Source organism: Leptosomus discolor, chromosome 7, assembly GCF_034619465.1.
Source record: "Leptosomus discolor isolate bLepDis1 chromosome 7, bLepDis1.hap2, whole genome shotgun sequence".
Classification (NCBI taxonomy): Eukaryota; Metazoa; Chordata; class Aves; order Leptosomiformes; family Leptosomidae; genus Leptosomus; species Leptosomus discolor.
Window position 1 is genome coordinate 39,761,937 of NC_141397.1, and position 16,037 is coordinate 39,777,973.

Genomic DNA, 16,037 nt, shown 5'->3' on the forward strand with positions numbered 1-16,037 from the left:
AAAAGATGGTGTATTGTCAGTACATCATATAAGCAGAAGCAAAGATAGTCTTTATAGAGCTATTCTGCAAACAAAAACTGTGTACCGAGATGTATAAACTATAAGAAACTAAAGCATAACTATTTGAGATAGTCAATGTTCAAGTACGCAAAGTAAGAGAAGGAAATGTAATGCAAATTCTGTTCTCTATGGCCTAAATTAAATGCTTTACTCCTACTTTATGCAGAATGTTAAAAGAATGTAGAAGAATTTGGAGGGGTTTTTAAAATCTTGACAACTCTATACAGAGACAATCCCCATTTCCTCTACACAGTTTAAATGAGTAGTACAGACATGGAGGAGGGTATAGAATGTGTTTAGTGCAGAATTGTTTCTTTTGTAAAGCATCAAGCTCAACAATCACAAATCTGTTTGAGTCCTTCCAGAATAATATGTGTAAGCGACACGGCCCAGAAACTTGCTTGCCAGCTCCTGCAAAGAACAGATCTACCATAATGCCTATGCACAGATTCTGCTAGAATACCATCATTGCAAGAACACTGGAGCCCAATGTCTTTTCAAAGTAGCGGTGTTTAAAAGTAATGCATGAGTCAAATAAGAACGCTTAAAGTCAAGAGCAGGGAGAACTCTACTTCATAAAATACACAATGCAGGTCCAAGTTAGAAAAATCCTTAGTTTAGGAAAGCACTGAACAAGGTCACACACCTAAAAGTGGAATTCCATGTTTTTATTGCATACTTTCTTTGCAGTTTATCTGCATGCCTACAACGCCCAACCTCATGGCAGTCTTTAATATATACTCCTATTAAATTATGTACTTTTGACATCTTCTGCAAGAAAGGAATAGTCGTCAGAAGCCATTGTTATTGCTCAACAAGACTGCAACAAGAGAAGCAGAAAGCTCTATAAAGCCAGTGGAAAGGCACCAGAAGTTAGCATACAGAGATGTTGGACAGAAAGCTATTGAACAGAAGCTAGGACTATTTGCATGGGCTATGCAAGATGTGATCAAAATTTACATGTTTTCTCTACCTAAATGGTCCCCTCCTCTTAAGGATGAGAAAGAGTAACCAACCACCTTGCCTCTGAAGAAATCAGAATGGAAGGCTTTCCCATGAAAAGAATGGAATCCTCTGCATGAAGATGTGTGTCTTAAACTAAAAGTGGTCACAAGGATTAAGCTTTGGAGAAAGGTAAATGTATTCCTGAAGCAGAAACAGCTGTTTCTACCAACATCAGCAGCAGAAAAAATGTCCTTATATCCACCCTCCATTGTTCAAAGCTTAGGTGGACAGTAAACAGACTAATGCCACTGTGAACTGCAGCCTACCTGAATATTAGAAGGTACCTATAGCAGCAGCCAAACAAAATCTTGTTTGGAGAGTTTAAGACAGGGATGTAATACAAAAATGTAGACAAGCTGATACTTCTGTATTGTGAACACCTAGTTAAAAAAAGGGTTTTTTTCCCCCTCTTGAAATACCCCAATCAGTACTTTTGGTACACATACCTCGAAGAATTCTCTCCTCATGGCAACGTAGAAAGTCCCAGATTCTAACAGTGCCGTCGTCAGAGCATGTAGCAAATTTATTATCCGTGGGTGAGAAACTGTTACATGAAGACACACAGCAGGGGAAAGAAGTCAGCATTTAACAGATTATCTATGCTTCTCAGACAGGGCAAAATTATACTGTAATGTGTTATACACTGAAGGATGCACTTGAACATAGGGACTTTTAAGTGTATACAGTGCCTGCCAAATGACACTTCATCACAAGACATGAATTTTGCACAGGATTACTATTGCATTGCAGTCCCCTGTCAAATGAGGAAAAAAATCCAGAATTTATTCTTAGCAACTCCCTACTTATGACTGCACACAGTAGTGCCTTCTCTGCAGGATGAGAAGCAATATCAATATGATTTGGTAACTGTCACTCTAGATTTTCATATTTGGTAATATCATAAGAAAGTGACACTGTGTAGAAGCACAGGAGAACAGTTCTTAGGAAAAAACTCCTCTTCAGCCACAGGTCCTTTGCAGCAGAGAAGCAAAAATATGGGAAAGCTGGTCACGGGAAAATGCTAGCTGGATTAACTGTTGAAAACAACTGTATATAAAACAAGTGTACCACTTACTGTAAAAGCAATTTGGAAAAAAACCCTCTTATTACACCCCATCAACACCATGAAAAGAATCCTAGACACAGAAGAAGCTTCCAGATTGAGCAGCCAGTATCACTTGATGAAAGTCACTGAAAAAGCAAGTAGTTATTCAGCCATGTGATTAGGGCCAGAACATCTCCAGCAACTGACAGGCACTCATTTCCTTTCCAGTGCAGCAAAAGACCATGAGGGAGCCCGTATGAAATCCTAGATCTTTATGATCAGGAAAGGGCTTAAAATAGTAGAGAAATTCAGTGTATGGCCATGATTGTCACACAGTAACTGAATCCAATGTAAGCACTTCTCATAACCAAACTCTGGCAGAAAATGCTACACCCTATCAAAGAAAAATGGTGACTTTAGCAGAAAGTGGTTTTGTGGCAGTGAACCTTTATCACCAAGGGCCAACACCTGAACCCGAAGAAACTCTGCTTTAGCTTCATTTTGGATCTGCAGCTTCTCTTCAGCTTACTTTAAAAACATTTCCGTATCTTACTAAAGATTAGGTGCAGGTTTGCTTTAGAAACATCCTTCATTTGCATCTTACTGATAATCACTTTAGATTCCATTTTTTTTATATAAATAGACATTTGCACAACTGAGGCATCAACACTGAACCAAGAGAATATCCTACAGTCTTCTTTTCAATGCCTTGCTTACAGTTTCAAGCTTGAAGAACCCATTCAGCATTAACATTAGACTTCTGTATGTGGCAGTCTGCGTGGGTATTTAGTATTACTGGAAGTCTTGGCTTCACCAAGCCAAGCAGTTCTTCACTTTATTTAGTGTTTTATTATTTCGTGAGAACTATGCAGGTGTTTTATTTCTGAAGGCTTTATATTTTATTCAGTTAGATTATTAAAGACTGAATTCTTTATTTGGAATGAAATTGTTGTCTTACACAGTGCGTATAAAAAGGAATAACTGATACACATCGTCACCATATAAAGATGAAAAGAATACCAGTGCAAAATGCGGCAGACAAATACATCTCTAACATATGGCAGAGGCGGATACTGGGACAATACTAATTCAGAAAGGTGCCAGCAAAACGGTGAGAATGTGGAAACAAAAGAAAATACCGTGTTTATGTGGTGCAGGAAGTTTCCCAGAATCTGACAGAACCCATGCATTTCTGCACCCAGAATACACTTAGAGAACAGTCTAATCATGGCAATAGGTACTACAGAAAATGGTATATTGTGTATAAACCTGGCCTCTCTAATCGCCTCCTTATGGGCCTGGAACATCTTGACGTTGTTCATGTTGGACTGCCAGTATTTCACATATCCCCCGTGGTCTGCTGTCAGCATCCACATATCATTGTGTGACCAAGTCATAGCCCTTACAGGGCTGTCGTGAGCCTGTAAATTCAGAAACAAAACTTCTAGCAATCATGTTCAAATACTATCTGACTCACACAAACACAAAAGTTAAAGTTCCTACTTAACAGCTGCAACAAAGAAATGAAAACGATGATGATCTAGTTAGATTCAAGATGTTGTTGCGGGGGGGGGGGGGGGGGGGGGAGTCCCTTACTTTGTATACAATGGTCTTCTAAATAATAAATGAAAAGTACTTGCATTTTGTTTCCAAAATGTTTCTTTATTATTACAAATACTCATAGCATGTTCTTGAGAACAGTCGGTATAGCATATGGAGATGGAATAAGAAACATAAAATGAATTGCCTATAGCCACAGTTTGACATGGGATTAGAGCAGAATTAAAAAAATAAAAGACCTCTAAGGCTTCCATTACCACACTTAGACCACAGACCCATGATGAGCAGGATGAAGATAGGTTCCTAAAACACGCTCCAAAACCCCAGGAAATACACAGAAATCTTGACAGACAAATTTACCTGCAATATCGTTTCAAAATTGAAAGTCAGTCCATTCCATAAAGTGAACTCTCCACTAGATGCACCAGTGACCAAGCGTCTCCCCTCAGGGGTCCACTGCAAAAGAAAAATTTAACTAAACTGTGCAAACATAACATTCAAATATCTCTTCACAATCTTCCAAATAAGTCATAGGCTTCTTCCAGGCAATCTGCAGAATTGGAATTTACTAAGTGACTTTCTAGAGGATGCAAGATAGACAAAAATGCAGAACTGTGCCAGCAGGCTTTTGATGTTTGCAACAACAGCACAAAGCCCAGTGTAAAAGCAACAAAAAAAAATATCTAGAAATCTAGTCATAGAGAAGAAATCACTTATTGGCACCAATACATTTCTAGCACACAATACCCATACTAAATAATACTGCTGACATCATGGAAAAGTTGTTAAAAGATGCTACAAGAATCAAACAGCACAGAGACCAAATTGCTTTGTTTTTCTGAGAGGCAAAATATACTAGCCTCGCCAAATGGAAAAAAAAAAATAAAGTATGGTAAGTGCACCTCAAACTCCGAGAATAAGAATTATTTTGTACTCAGATCTTACCATTTAATTTCCTAAAACTCTCCACAGAACAACTAGACACAGAAGTAGTCCATATATTTCACATGCTAGAATTATTTGGAAATGCTTTAAAACTGTTATCTTTTTTCTTTCTTCAGTTAAGAGTACCACTCTACTTTAAATTAAATACAACTAAGTAAATCCAACACTATACTCACCCTGACAACAAACACTGGGCATTTTACTTTATTAGTAGATGTCCGAACAAATTTTGTTGTCACAGCATTCATAGGGTTGTTCAGCATTCCTATAGGAGGAACTAACTATGAAAAAAGAAACAAAGAAGATTTAGTAATGACATTTCTAACCAGAAACTGCAAAAAAGCATACATTCTGAACACTATTTCTGGAAAAGCAATTTTTTCATTTGCAGGGATATTATCAGAAGTCAGTAGAAACATTCAAAAGTCTGCGTGGATTTACCATCTCAAATATCCAGAACCAGCATCTTCAAAGCAGCTTCGCAAGCTCAGTGCATTATGCGAATTCTTATATCCAAAAATAAAAAGCCAATCCAACTTCAGGTTCTCTTCATGGACATGGATTACAACAGAACAAGATAATGCAGAGTGAATATATCCTTTATATCTTTAAGGCCTCTTGCGGAGAAAATTATAACTTCAGCTGACAGGCAGAATCCTTCCTATTTTCTGGACACAGAAACTTTATCTTTTTCTTATCCACAGAACTTTACCAGGAAATAGAAAGATTTTACTTACATCATTATAATATCCTGCATCAGGTTGGATTGCTCGCATATCTCGCTGGTCTCTCTGCCATACTCTATTCTGGAAAGAAGAAAACAAATCCTAGTTCATACCACCACTATACTTCATTGCTAAACAACAGACAATAAGGAACACATTGACAACCAGTTTGGGAAATTCCAAAGCACTCCAAAGATTTTTAGAATAAACTCAGTTAAAGGACTTCGGTCTCAGGAAACCTGGAGGATCTGTACAACATAAGCAAAAGATTCAAGAATTATTAAAGTCTTAATTTAATCAGACTAAAGAAGCTCATTTAAAATTGCAGCTTAACAATATGAAAGGAGCAGTCCTAGGTAATAAGCCACATTACTGTAACAAAGATGATTGCTACTCTGCTGCCCAGACTAATAGGTACTCTACAAGAAGCACGTTCAATCATTCCAAAAGCTTTCCGGAGAAGTGTTTACACTATTAGGAGCTGGGCTGATGAACTCTGTACAAAACCCTACACAGTGACATGAGCTAGGAAGGAAGCTTCTACAGCTGAAGCATAAAGATAACAATGCATTCAAACAAACAAAACTTAGAAAAATCAAGGGATAAAAATATCTTCAATTAGTTAAATTTTGTGAGCTGTCAAACACAACCTTTTCAAAACACTTCACATGTATTAGGAATGAAATTATTTCAGCTTCGTTCTGTAGACTTTACCAGTTTGGATCTGTATACATACTAGAAACACAAGCTGAAGTTCTAGGTAAAACATTTCCAGCGTACACTACTAGTCTGCTAGAATTTCTTAAGCCAAGAGCTACTTACATATAAAGCACTCTTCTCATTTTTTATGAAAACACATCAAATTAGATCAGTAATACTGAAGCCAGGACTGAAATGGGATTCTGGTATATCCTAATTTTGTGTAAGCACCCAAAGCACACAGATCTGATTTTTTCTTTTGTTTGTTTTGTTTTAATAAACAGAAGTTTGAGGGTGATTATTTCTGCCACAGCAAAAAAGGTCCTGAACTACTAGAACTATTTTTTCAGAATTAATCCACTAATAATAGAATTTTTGAAGGGCACTCCTAAAATATAAGAATGTTTTAAATATTCAGCGTTTAAACAGATCTTAGAATTTAAATTTATTATTAAGAAAATTTTCCAACTGTTAACTCCTACAAGCTATAATCATGCACTGGACATAGCAGATCAAATGAATTTCATCATATTTTTGCAATGTTGCTATTGAGAGTCCAACAATTCCTGTAAACACAGATTTGATTCTCTTTCTTCTGAGCTAATATCCAGTATTTCTGCAGTAAATCTTGATCATAAAATTTTATTTCTTAATAAATTAATACCACCCCATCAAGAAAGGCAAGTAAGCATTTTTACAGAAACATTTCTTCAACAAACATTCAAACAGGTTGTTCTGTATCTATTAACTGTACAGAAAGGGATTTTCAAAGACTACAGTGCAAGTTGCAGTGCTATGTGGCAAAATTATGAGAAAACATTTTTATAGTGCCCTGCTTTTGGAGGGGAAGGGGTAATGGTTTATTTCCCATTTTGTGAAATTTCTACCGCTGAAAAGTGAGAACATCACACAAAAGACTCAACTGCACTCCAAGTTGGAATTCCAAGATAGAATGGAAAAACTGGACAAAATTAGCTGTGTGTATGTGCAGTTCTACCACCAAGGTCCAAAACCCTTTGTATTCATCCTATAGCAACTTCACAAGAGTTTGTCACTTAGTTTGAAAATGCAGCAGTAGATCTCCCAGTATTCCAGACTGTTCTATGGACCTGGAAAAGCAGTCACAAATTTGAAAAAAGATTTTCAAACAAAACCAGAAAATTAACCAACCTCCAAATATTTAATTACAGAGGGATTGTAGTCTATGGTCTTTCGGTTCACTGCTTTTCTCATCCGCTTTCCATCAAAAGTAAGCTGTTGCATTGCTTGCTGCTGTGCAAAATCAGGTCTTTTGTAGAACAACTGCCGAGGAGCTTGGTGCTGGAACCTCGGCATATGGAAAAATCGGGGCGGTGAGCCAATTTCTGTGGCCATGGCTATCTTGTTTCTGAAAGACCGCAAAAAGTGAAACACGAAGTTACTACATAGTAATAACAAAGATCCTGCATTAGTATCTCACTAACTTAAGTTTACAAGGATGAGTAACAACTTCATAAAGCACTGTTTATTGGGATGAAATACTTGCAGGTTCCTCTGCACAATTACTATTATTCCCCTGTGCCACACTGACATTAAAGTGCTTAAGTACTTTTTTCTCTATCAAGAGGAATTTTGTATTGAAACGCATCACTACGAAGTTTGTATTACCATCCCTAAACCAGAACCGTGTGGGGAAAAGAATGTCCTCAGTAAAAACAGTATAAGTAAATGCAAGAAGCAGTTCAACAGATGGTATTTCAGATTCAGTATATAACAGGAAACACCACATTAGAAACAAATTAATTTGACTATTAACAAGGAAAAGAGTTTTAAAGGGCTGCCTCGAAACCTTATTCTAGGACCTGAAAATAAAATTACATTCCCTTTACATAATTTATAGCAAATACACCACAGATCACATTCTACCTGTAGGTATACTTTCAATTCCATTATTGCAAAATAAAGAGATTACAGGTTTGTTAAACGTAATTGAACATCACTGTCCCCCAACAAGACCCACTGAAAATGTTAAGAAAAAGCAAGGGGCAGGGAAAAAAATTTTCAATACTCAGATTTTTTTCTGACAGAGGGAAATGAGTCTAAAACCTGTTTTTTCAGTCTGTAAAATCCTTAAATGCTGAGATCACAACAACCTCTTCACAGCAACCTCTTCACAGCTGAAAACTACAATATACAGTGTCTTTAAAGTATATACTAATTTCAGACTAAGCAGTGACACGCTCTGAACCAGTGAAAAGTCAAACTTAATTTTCAACTTGTACTCCACCCCTCCATACTGAACTCATACTTTGTAAAAAATTTTTTAAACGAAAATAAACTGACACTGTCATCAAGGGAATGCAAAAAGGCTGAGAAACCTTCCTGACGAAAGCTAAAGCGTTTACACAGTAAAGTGCATCTTATAAAAAGAATGTAAATAAAAGTGGCAGATTTTTTTAAAAAAGTTGAAATAATCTGTTTGGAAATTCATTAATGTACTTCCCTATTTAGTTAAAATACTCGTATTCTCAATTTGAAAGAGCTGGAAAGTTGTTTCAACTGCCAGTCTCAAAATTTTATCTCACTGTTTTTGATTCCAATAACTGTAAAAGGTTTCCATTTTTTAAACAGCAAAATAAAGACAGAAATGCTATACATAAAAGAAGGTTTAAAAGTAGTGCATAGTTTGATTCTCTATAACTGCAAGGAACAGGCTACCCTTTAAATATCAGTTTGTTGGCACAGGGCAGCGATTAATCTTCAGGCTTTGCTAACTTAAAAGTCACATGCTCCTTTCCACTGAAAGTGTGTCAAAAAACCAAGAAACAAGCTGACATCTGGCTGTTAGCTACACAAACAACTCTTACTGTACAAGGGGAAAAAACAAACTAAAGCTTTTACCACTTCTCCATTCAAGACAAACAAATCCAAACTAAAATAGCAAGTTTGCTTAAATGAGATAAGGAAATTTAAGACCTCTGGCAGGAGGTGCATCTTTTACTAGACCAACTCATGGAACTGGAAAGAGGGACCAGCTTTCAAACAAACCAACCTCCATCTTGTGCCTGAAAGCTGCCCAATACCAGGTCATCTAGTAAGACACCCTGTCTACCTCCAAATAATGCCACATCTGTAACACCACTGTAATAAAGCAATTACTACTGTAGTAAGCTCATCTGAAACAAGAAAAACTTTCTCAGGCAGGAAGTATGTCAAGTATCCCTAACACTATCTCAGATTCTCTTACAACTTGTCAGAAGGGAGCCTATGCTTGTACAGAACATTTGAGGTCTTAAACCTCAAAGAAAAATTTAAAATGATAGTACTGCTTTTAGATCAAAAAAAGACAAAGCACCTTCTTCAAATGCGCAAAGCAAACTGGCATTAACCATACAAGTCTGTTAATAAAGTCTTTTTACTGTAGAAAAAAATCTAGAGAAAATTTCCAGTACTAAGCTCTCTCAAGTCTAAACATATACACTTCTATACCAACAACGATCACTTAACATGCAATCAACATCAGCAAAGCCTACTGTTTAACAAGTGACCAAAGGCATAAACATACTAATTACACCTCTTCATGGCCACAGACCCTTTCAAGTTCACGATTATGACAATAGGTGACATCATAACTACAATATGACAAGGGAGATGACACAGGATTAGGAAGATGAAGGGTTTACGCTGTTTTTCTAAGCTGCTTCTCCAACTTTTAAGATCACAAAAAGCCTCCTACCTGCAGTTAGAAACTTAGCAAAAAGATTTTTGTTTATCCAGCTGCTCATGATAATTTTCTTCTAATAATGCCTCAAATATCATGCTTTTATCCATGCAATATCCTTCTGCCCAAGTCACGTTTGCACATCTCGGGCAGAGGGGAGATAAAAGGAGAGTGTGCACATGCATATAGCTGTGTGTATACACAAACAGAGTGAAGTTTCCAAACAAAGAAGCTTTAGAAACAAGAGGGGGTTTGGAACAGATTCAGTTGTCCACATGAAACTGGAGCAGTTACTTCCAAATACCTCTACTCCAGTCAGACAATGTACCCATTTAAGTGACACAGTATCCTGCTGTGTCTTTTGCTGGGACAAACCAATGCCTCAACAGCCTCTCCCTTTAGATCTCTTGCATCAGCTAAAAAAAGTGACTCAATTCAGTGCATCTAAAGCTAAAGCTCCTGGTTTTATTGGAAGTATGAGTAGAAACATGCAAACAAATGTTAGAGGACAATGTGTAATCCAAGGCAGTAACATCCAACTTCCTATTTTAAGCAAAGTACCAAACTCTGTTTGAGAGTCCATCAACAAGGGTTTAAATGGAAGACTCAAGTTTTTCCTTAATGCACAGAATCAAAAGCAACAGCAAGATTTTTCCAACGTCAAGCACAGGTCAGCTCTTATTTTACTGTTTCTGAATGTTACCAATTAATTGCAATTCTCTTCTAGTTAATTGTATTTTTATCACAATTTGAACTGTGAACTGAATTTTTGTATACCATTCTTTCACACATTCTTATTGTCTACAACAGAAACATGACTCTTCAGAACCCTGACTGTCAGTTCCCCCTTTCTGTCCCCACAAACACCCCTTTCAAAGCTGACTAGCTCTCACACGTTTCAGGGGTAAATGTATTTGGGGATACACAGAGAATATACAATGAATTCACTGAGCAAAGACAAGCCATCCAGAAACACTGGAAGGTAAGTAACTGGGCCTACTCTTCAGTGGACAAAAGAAAGCCTGAAAAGTGCAATCAAATCGGGGAATAAACGAAGGCACACCTGACATGAAACTGAAGGCAGTAGGACCAGATGGACAAAGATACCCAAAGACGATTTAGAAGAAACACAGTAAGGCTGAGAATAACTATAAAGGCAAAGACACTAACTGAGGAACAAGGTTTGTCAAGAAAGACTGAGTGAATAAGAAACATGACAAATAGACACCGGTACTAAAAAAAGAAAAAAAAAAAGAAATGAAAAAGAATTTAGTTGACAGAACTGGGCAGAAGAAACTGCACAACAGAACTCAATGAGCCTGTGATAGCACTTAAGATGTCCATCACTGTTCCTTAACTGTCAACAAACACACTCGTAACAGAGCAAGCCTTTTATTTGTTCCTAACAGTGTGATAAGGATGTCAGGTTTACTAATGCTCCTGATTAATCAGAGGGACATGGCTATGGAATAGAGTAAAAAATGAAAAAACACTGAGGATGGAGGATGACCTTATACACAGGGCAGCATGGTGTCACGAGACAGGTGGATTTGTGGAGGTTTTTTTTTCTTTTTAAGACAAGAGAAAAGTCACATACAATATTAGCCCATTACAGAAAATGCCTACCTCTTAGTTCATGTATTTAAATAAAGCTACAAAGATAACACCAGCATTTCATTTAGTAACACTGTTACTCTATAATCTTATTTGGGTATGGCTGTAATATCAAAATTAATTTTGCAGTAAGTTTTGAAAATTGACAGATTCGGACTTTGCCGCCAGAAACCATGCAACCAAAGCAACTCACACATAACATCACTAAATCAAACAAATTAGGCTACTTAAACCAAAATAAAAACACCAAAGCACCCCTCAACACTGGTTTAATGAGATAAAGCTTGGAGAAAAAGAGAGTCATGGCTTATATTAAATCAGTCACTTTTTACAGACAGTTCAATACTAAAAGAAAAAAATCCGATTTATGTATAATTTTGACAAATTTTATCTGGTTTACCCAAAAAGTAAAGATCATCATTAATGAAGTGCAGTAACTGATAACTAAAATGTGTTTGCCTATTTAGTAAGTTTTTTCACTGATGTGAAAGCAACTTGGGTGCAGTACAGTAACAATCTGAATATGTCAAAGAAAAGTATGTTTCCAAATGATAGAACAGAAGGCTATTCTCCTGGGGAGTGCAAGCAGCCAGTTACTTTGCAAACCCTATGCTGCCCACTACAACAGAACTTGCTGAAGCTTAAAAGACATTCCCCTGAAATGGCTAAAGCAGCAAAGGAAAACAAAGCACTAAAATTTCCTGAGTGTATCCTTATCCCACTTCTTTAAATGCATATTAGATAATTAATGAAAGTACATGTAGGCTTCAAGCACTTTTACAGTGTAACAGAAACAGTGAAAATTATTAGTAATTATTTGCACTGTAATAGCACACAGGAGTCCAAAACATTATTCAGGACATTCAGTGAGAAAACCACTATTAGAGAAGAACCACCTCAGCTTTGAGACAGAAGTGTAGGACAAGAACACCAGAATGCCGAGTTAGCGTAACAAGTTTATCGCTGGACACATTAGTAGTACATGCCATCTTTCTTTGGTTAGACAAGCACCTTTCCAAGTACAGATAACAGTTAATTTCCTTTTAGTAACATCTCTCTAAATTCAAAAATCTTATTGTAAATAGTAATCTCTGAAAAAACTCACCTCTAAATTTTTTAATTTGTGTATTAGGAAATCTGTAAGCACATCTGAATAAACACCTCTGTTCTGGAAAAGAAAAATCATACTAAATACAACTTAATATTACTCCTTTCCACCTTTTACAGGGTATCAACACTGAATTCCAAAAAACTCTCCTTTCTTTTGTCCTTTGGAAAAATGTGCGTCCCTGCTTCCACAGCTTCTCCTTCCTGAAACATTCACACTATTTTCAGGAAAGCTCTTTCTTGGTCTTTTTCCTTACCTGGGAATCATACCTCTCCCCAGTGCAAAAGAATTATGTGGAAGGATATATTCCAGACATAAATGTTCTATTTTTGCCACCTTCAGCGACTGTTTTCATGTTCCAGAAAAGAAAAAAATAAACAGGCATGTACACACATCATCTCTCTATCACACAGGAATAGACCCAACCAGCCTGGTTAAGGGCTGAAAAGTGTGACATATGGTTAGATGCTCCGGCATTTCTTCAAAGCATAAAATCACCAGGTAGGGGGTTACATAGGAAAATGATTCTCCATTTTTGTAAATCATGGAATCTTAAGTGGTCTTCCAAATATTTTAAACTGTCTAAATAAGGTTTTCCCAAAATAATTCCTCTTTTAAACAGTAAATGAACCTGAGCAAAAGATTAGTTTTGAAACCGTGTTTCTGCATCTCCCTCGCTTCATCCACTGAAGTAGATATGCTTATAATCTAGCAGCATCAGAAACTCACATTACTAAAAATGCTATAAAAACAGCACTAGTAGCAGCAAGCTTCCATCACATTTTTCTGAAGATACACTTGAAATCTGCTGAAACTCATTTGCATGTCTGTTAATGAATTAACCTCTCACAGCAGAGGTGACTTTGCTTCTGCTCTATGCAGATATTTTTCTAAAGAAAAAGACTGATAAGTTTCCTTCACAGTACATTACATAATTCCACTCTGAAAACAGAAAAATTATGAAAAAGATAAAATTATGCTGATTTGTAGATCTAGTAGAGAACATATTAATTCAACAATTCCTTGAATTGATTTGTGTTTCAATTTCCTATTGTATTGGAAAAACATTTAATCAGATTTACAAAACAACGTCACCTAAAGTCTGAAAATTGTACTTCTGTGTGATGCACTCAAACAATTTCATGAGTACTTTTTTATTAACAGTCCTTTTTTAGAACATAGATTTTAGACAGATAAAGCTGCTTCATCAAAAGAAAAAGTGCTACTTCAAATGAACCTAGTCCAGAAAGAATGCTATAGATCTTTATTGATTTACAGTTCTATAACTAGACGGTATCTTTCCCACTAGTTACGAAAGATAATGGCTGTATTAAGCAGGAATATAAAACTAGTTAAAAGAATGCCCACCTTCTCATCTTTAAAGCCACTCTGTGACCCATCTTGACTTTGAACTATGTTAACAGAATGTTACTTTTTGTAAAAACAGCGCATACCCGAGCAATAAGGAAAGGTTGCATTGGAGAATGAGATGCAACAATGAAGTGCAAAGTTGCCCAACTTCGCCCTGTGGTGATGAAATGATATATTTTGTCATTAAAAGCAGACCCAAAAAAACCCTTATAACAGTACAAAAAATTGCATAACTTTCTTGTCCTTTGAGTATTTAAAAATCTTATTCCCACTTTCGAATTACATAAGGCATGGCAATAGCATCAAGTTTTCTGCATTTTTATAAGCAGATCTCAAAAAATTTTCTAGAAGACATGCAGTTAAGTTTAAACATAAGAAAAATAAGACCATTCTTACAATCTGAGTACAGACTCCTTAACTATCCACAGGTGCTGGAGGTCCACAATACACCAAATCACAAAACTCAAGACAAAAACACTGACCTATATTATACAAGACTGCTATCCAGCAACATTCCTGCTCTCTGCAGCAATCAGATTTCCCCAGGGCTCTACTGCTGTACTCCCATATACATTAGCATCTGTTCTCTATTGTATTCTATTTGTGAACAAAACTTTCCTAGAAAGGGGTTTTAAATTCTGACCATGCAAAGTAGGGGGGAAAAGAATTTGGCAGCCTTTCCCATTCCAGTTATTCTACTCCAACAAAAAATGTAAAAAGTAAAACAACTAAAATAACCTCCTACATCTTCATCAAAAACACAGAAACAAATACTTAATCACTGGCTAAGTCAAAATGAACTACTCTGCCCAAAAGGTTCAATGACCTCTTCTTATTTGGAGACACTCCAAAGATTGTTTCATACACAGCCCAGAATCTACTACACTGGCATGATCAAGGACCTAAAAATGAAGAAATATTTTTTCCCCCCTTTAACTTCAGTTCTGTACTTTCATTATCCTCAGTTTCACCATGAAGTCCAAACCTCTGGATTTTTAATACAACCCAAACACACAGACACACATGATACGGAGTCTGAAAGTCTGCAAGTCAAGAAAACAATCATCTTTCACTGTACACTGAGCAAGACCTGGCAAAATGTCATTATTTTGATGCAGTTTTGGATTCAAAGGGTTTATTCTCTGCAGGAAGAGCAGCAGTGCTTTAACTGACAAAAGCCCTAAACCTTTCAAGTTTCACATACAAACACACTATGCTCAAGAACCACTGAACTAGTAGAGAAAGCATACAGACAAATGAAGACATCTAAAAGCCCAAGGGAAAATAGGCTATCAGGGAAAAACTTCAGTCAGTCTGAAAGTCTCAGGTTACAGAGCCTGGGGGACAAACTTGAACTTAGCTGCATATAAGTTATATGTACATTTAACACTTCAAATCTTGGATTTCTACTGCTAAACAAATACCTAATAACAAAAGAAATCTCAAACATTCCTCATTTTATGCTTAAACTAAACCCTTGACTCATTCCAAAGTAGACACACTTACAGAAGACAGGTGCTTACGTACATCATATAAAACTCAAAATACTTTAGTTAAGAAGACTCAAGAGAAAGGTCCTGCTTTACCACTTTGGTTGACAGCAGAGAAAACTGCTTTCACAAGTAAAACACCCTAAATTATTTCCTTTCTGTACCTCACAAAAGCAACTTGTACAGAAAGTTTCTTGAAGTGTACTTCAAAACAAACACGGAAGCAACCAATTGCAGTAAGAGGATGCTTGGCAGATTGCACCTAAACCTCAGTCAGAAGATGCACAGGATTTGGTCTGGTGTCGTGATTTAGTAATATTGACTTTATAGTTTTGCTTCAAGTTAAAAGTTTACTCACAATATTTTAACAATTTTTAATAATAAAACATAGCATGACAAATACAAAAAAAACCACAACAAAGGTAAAGTAGTTCAAAACCAAAAAAGGCCTCTCATCTGTGCTAATCCTAAATACCAAGATATTCTTCAGCTGGTTATTATCTCAAGATCTACTGAACTAACACTAATCTTAGTGGAAAAAAATCACAGCTGAATCTGCTTGGGATGCTCCTCCTAGTTTCACCCAATATGCAGTTCATCTTATTTAAAAGGAGAACATATTGTTTGTTCATATTTAACTTCGCAGTCACTGTAACTCTCAGGTTCCCTTCAACGAGACTACTATTCAGCCAGTCACTCTGCAGCTTGTACAAAT

At 36.5% G+C, this 16,037-nt stretch overlaps 1 protein-coding gene across 1 annotated transcript in view; it reads right to left on the reverse strand.

Annotated features, from left to right (window-relative positions):
• WDR33 (WD repeat domain 33) overlaps positions 1 to 16,037 on the reverse strand; it is a 69,751-nt gene that overhangs the window by 45,510 nt on the left and 8,204 nt on the right. The window contains exons 3-8 of the mRNA XM_086467741.1: positions 7,210 to 7,426; positions 5,353 to 5,421; positions 4,792 to 4,896; positions 4,031 to 4,126; positions 3,380 to 3,531; positions 1,512 to 1,609 (exon numbers count right to left, since the gene is read on the reverse strand). Coding sequence (XP_086323867.1) covers positions 1,512 to 1,609; positions 3,380 to 3,531; positions 4,031 to 4,126; positions 4,792 to 4,896; positions 5,353 to 5,421; positions 7,210 to 7,413 — 724 coding nt within the window. The 5' untranslated portion in view covers positions 7,414 to 7,426. The remainder of the gene's footprint in view (positions 1 to 1,511; positions 1,610 to 3,379; positions 3,532 to 4,030; positions 4,127 to 4,791; positions 4,897 to 5,352; positions 5,422 to 7,209; positions 7,427 to 16,037) is intronic.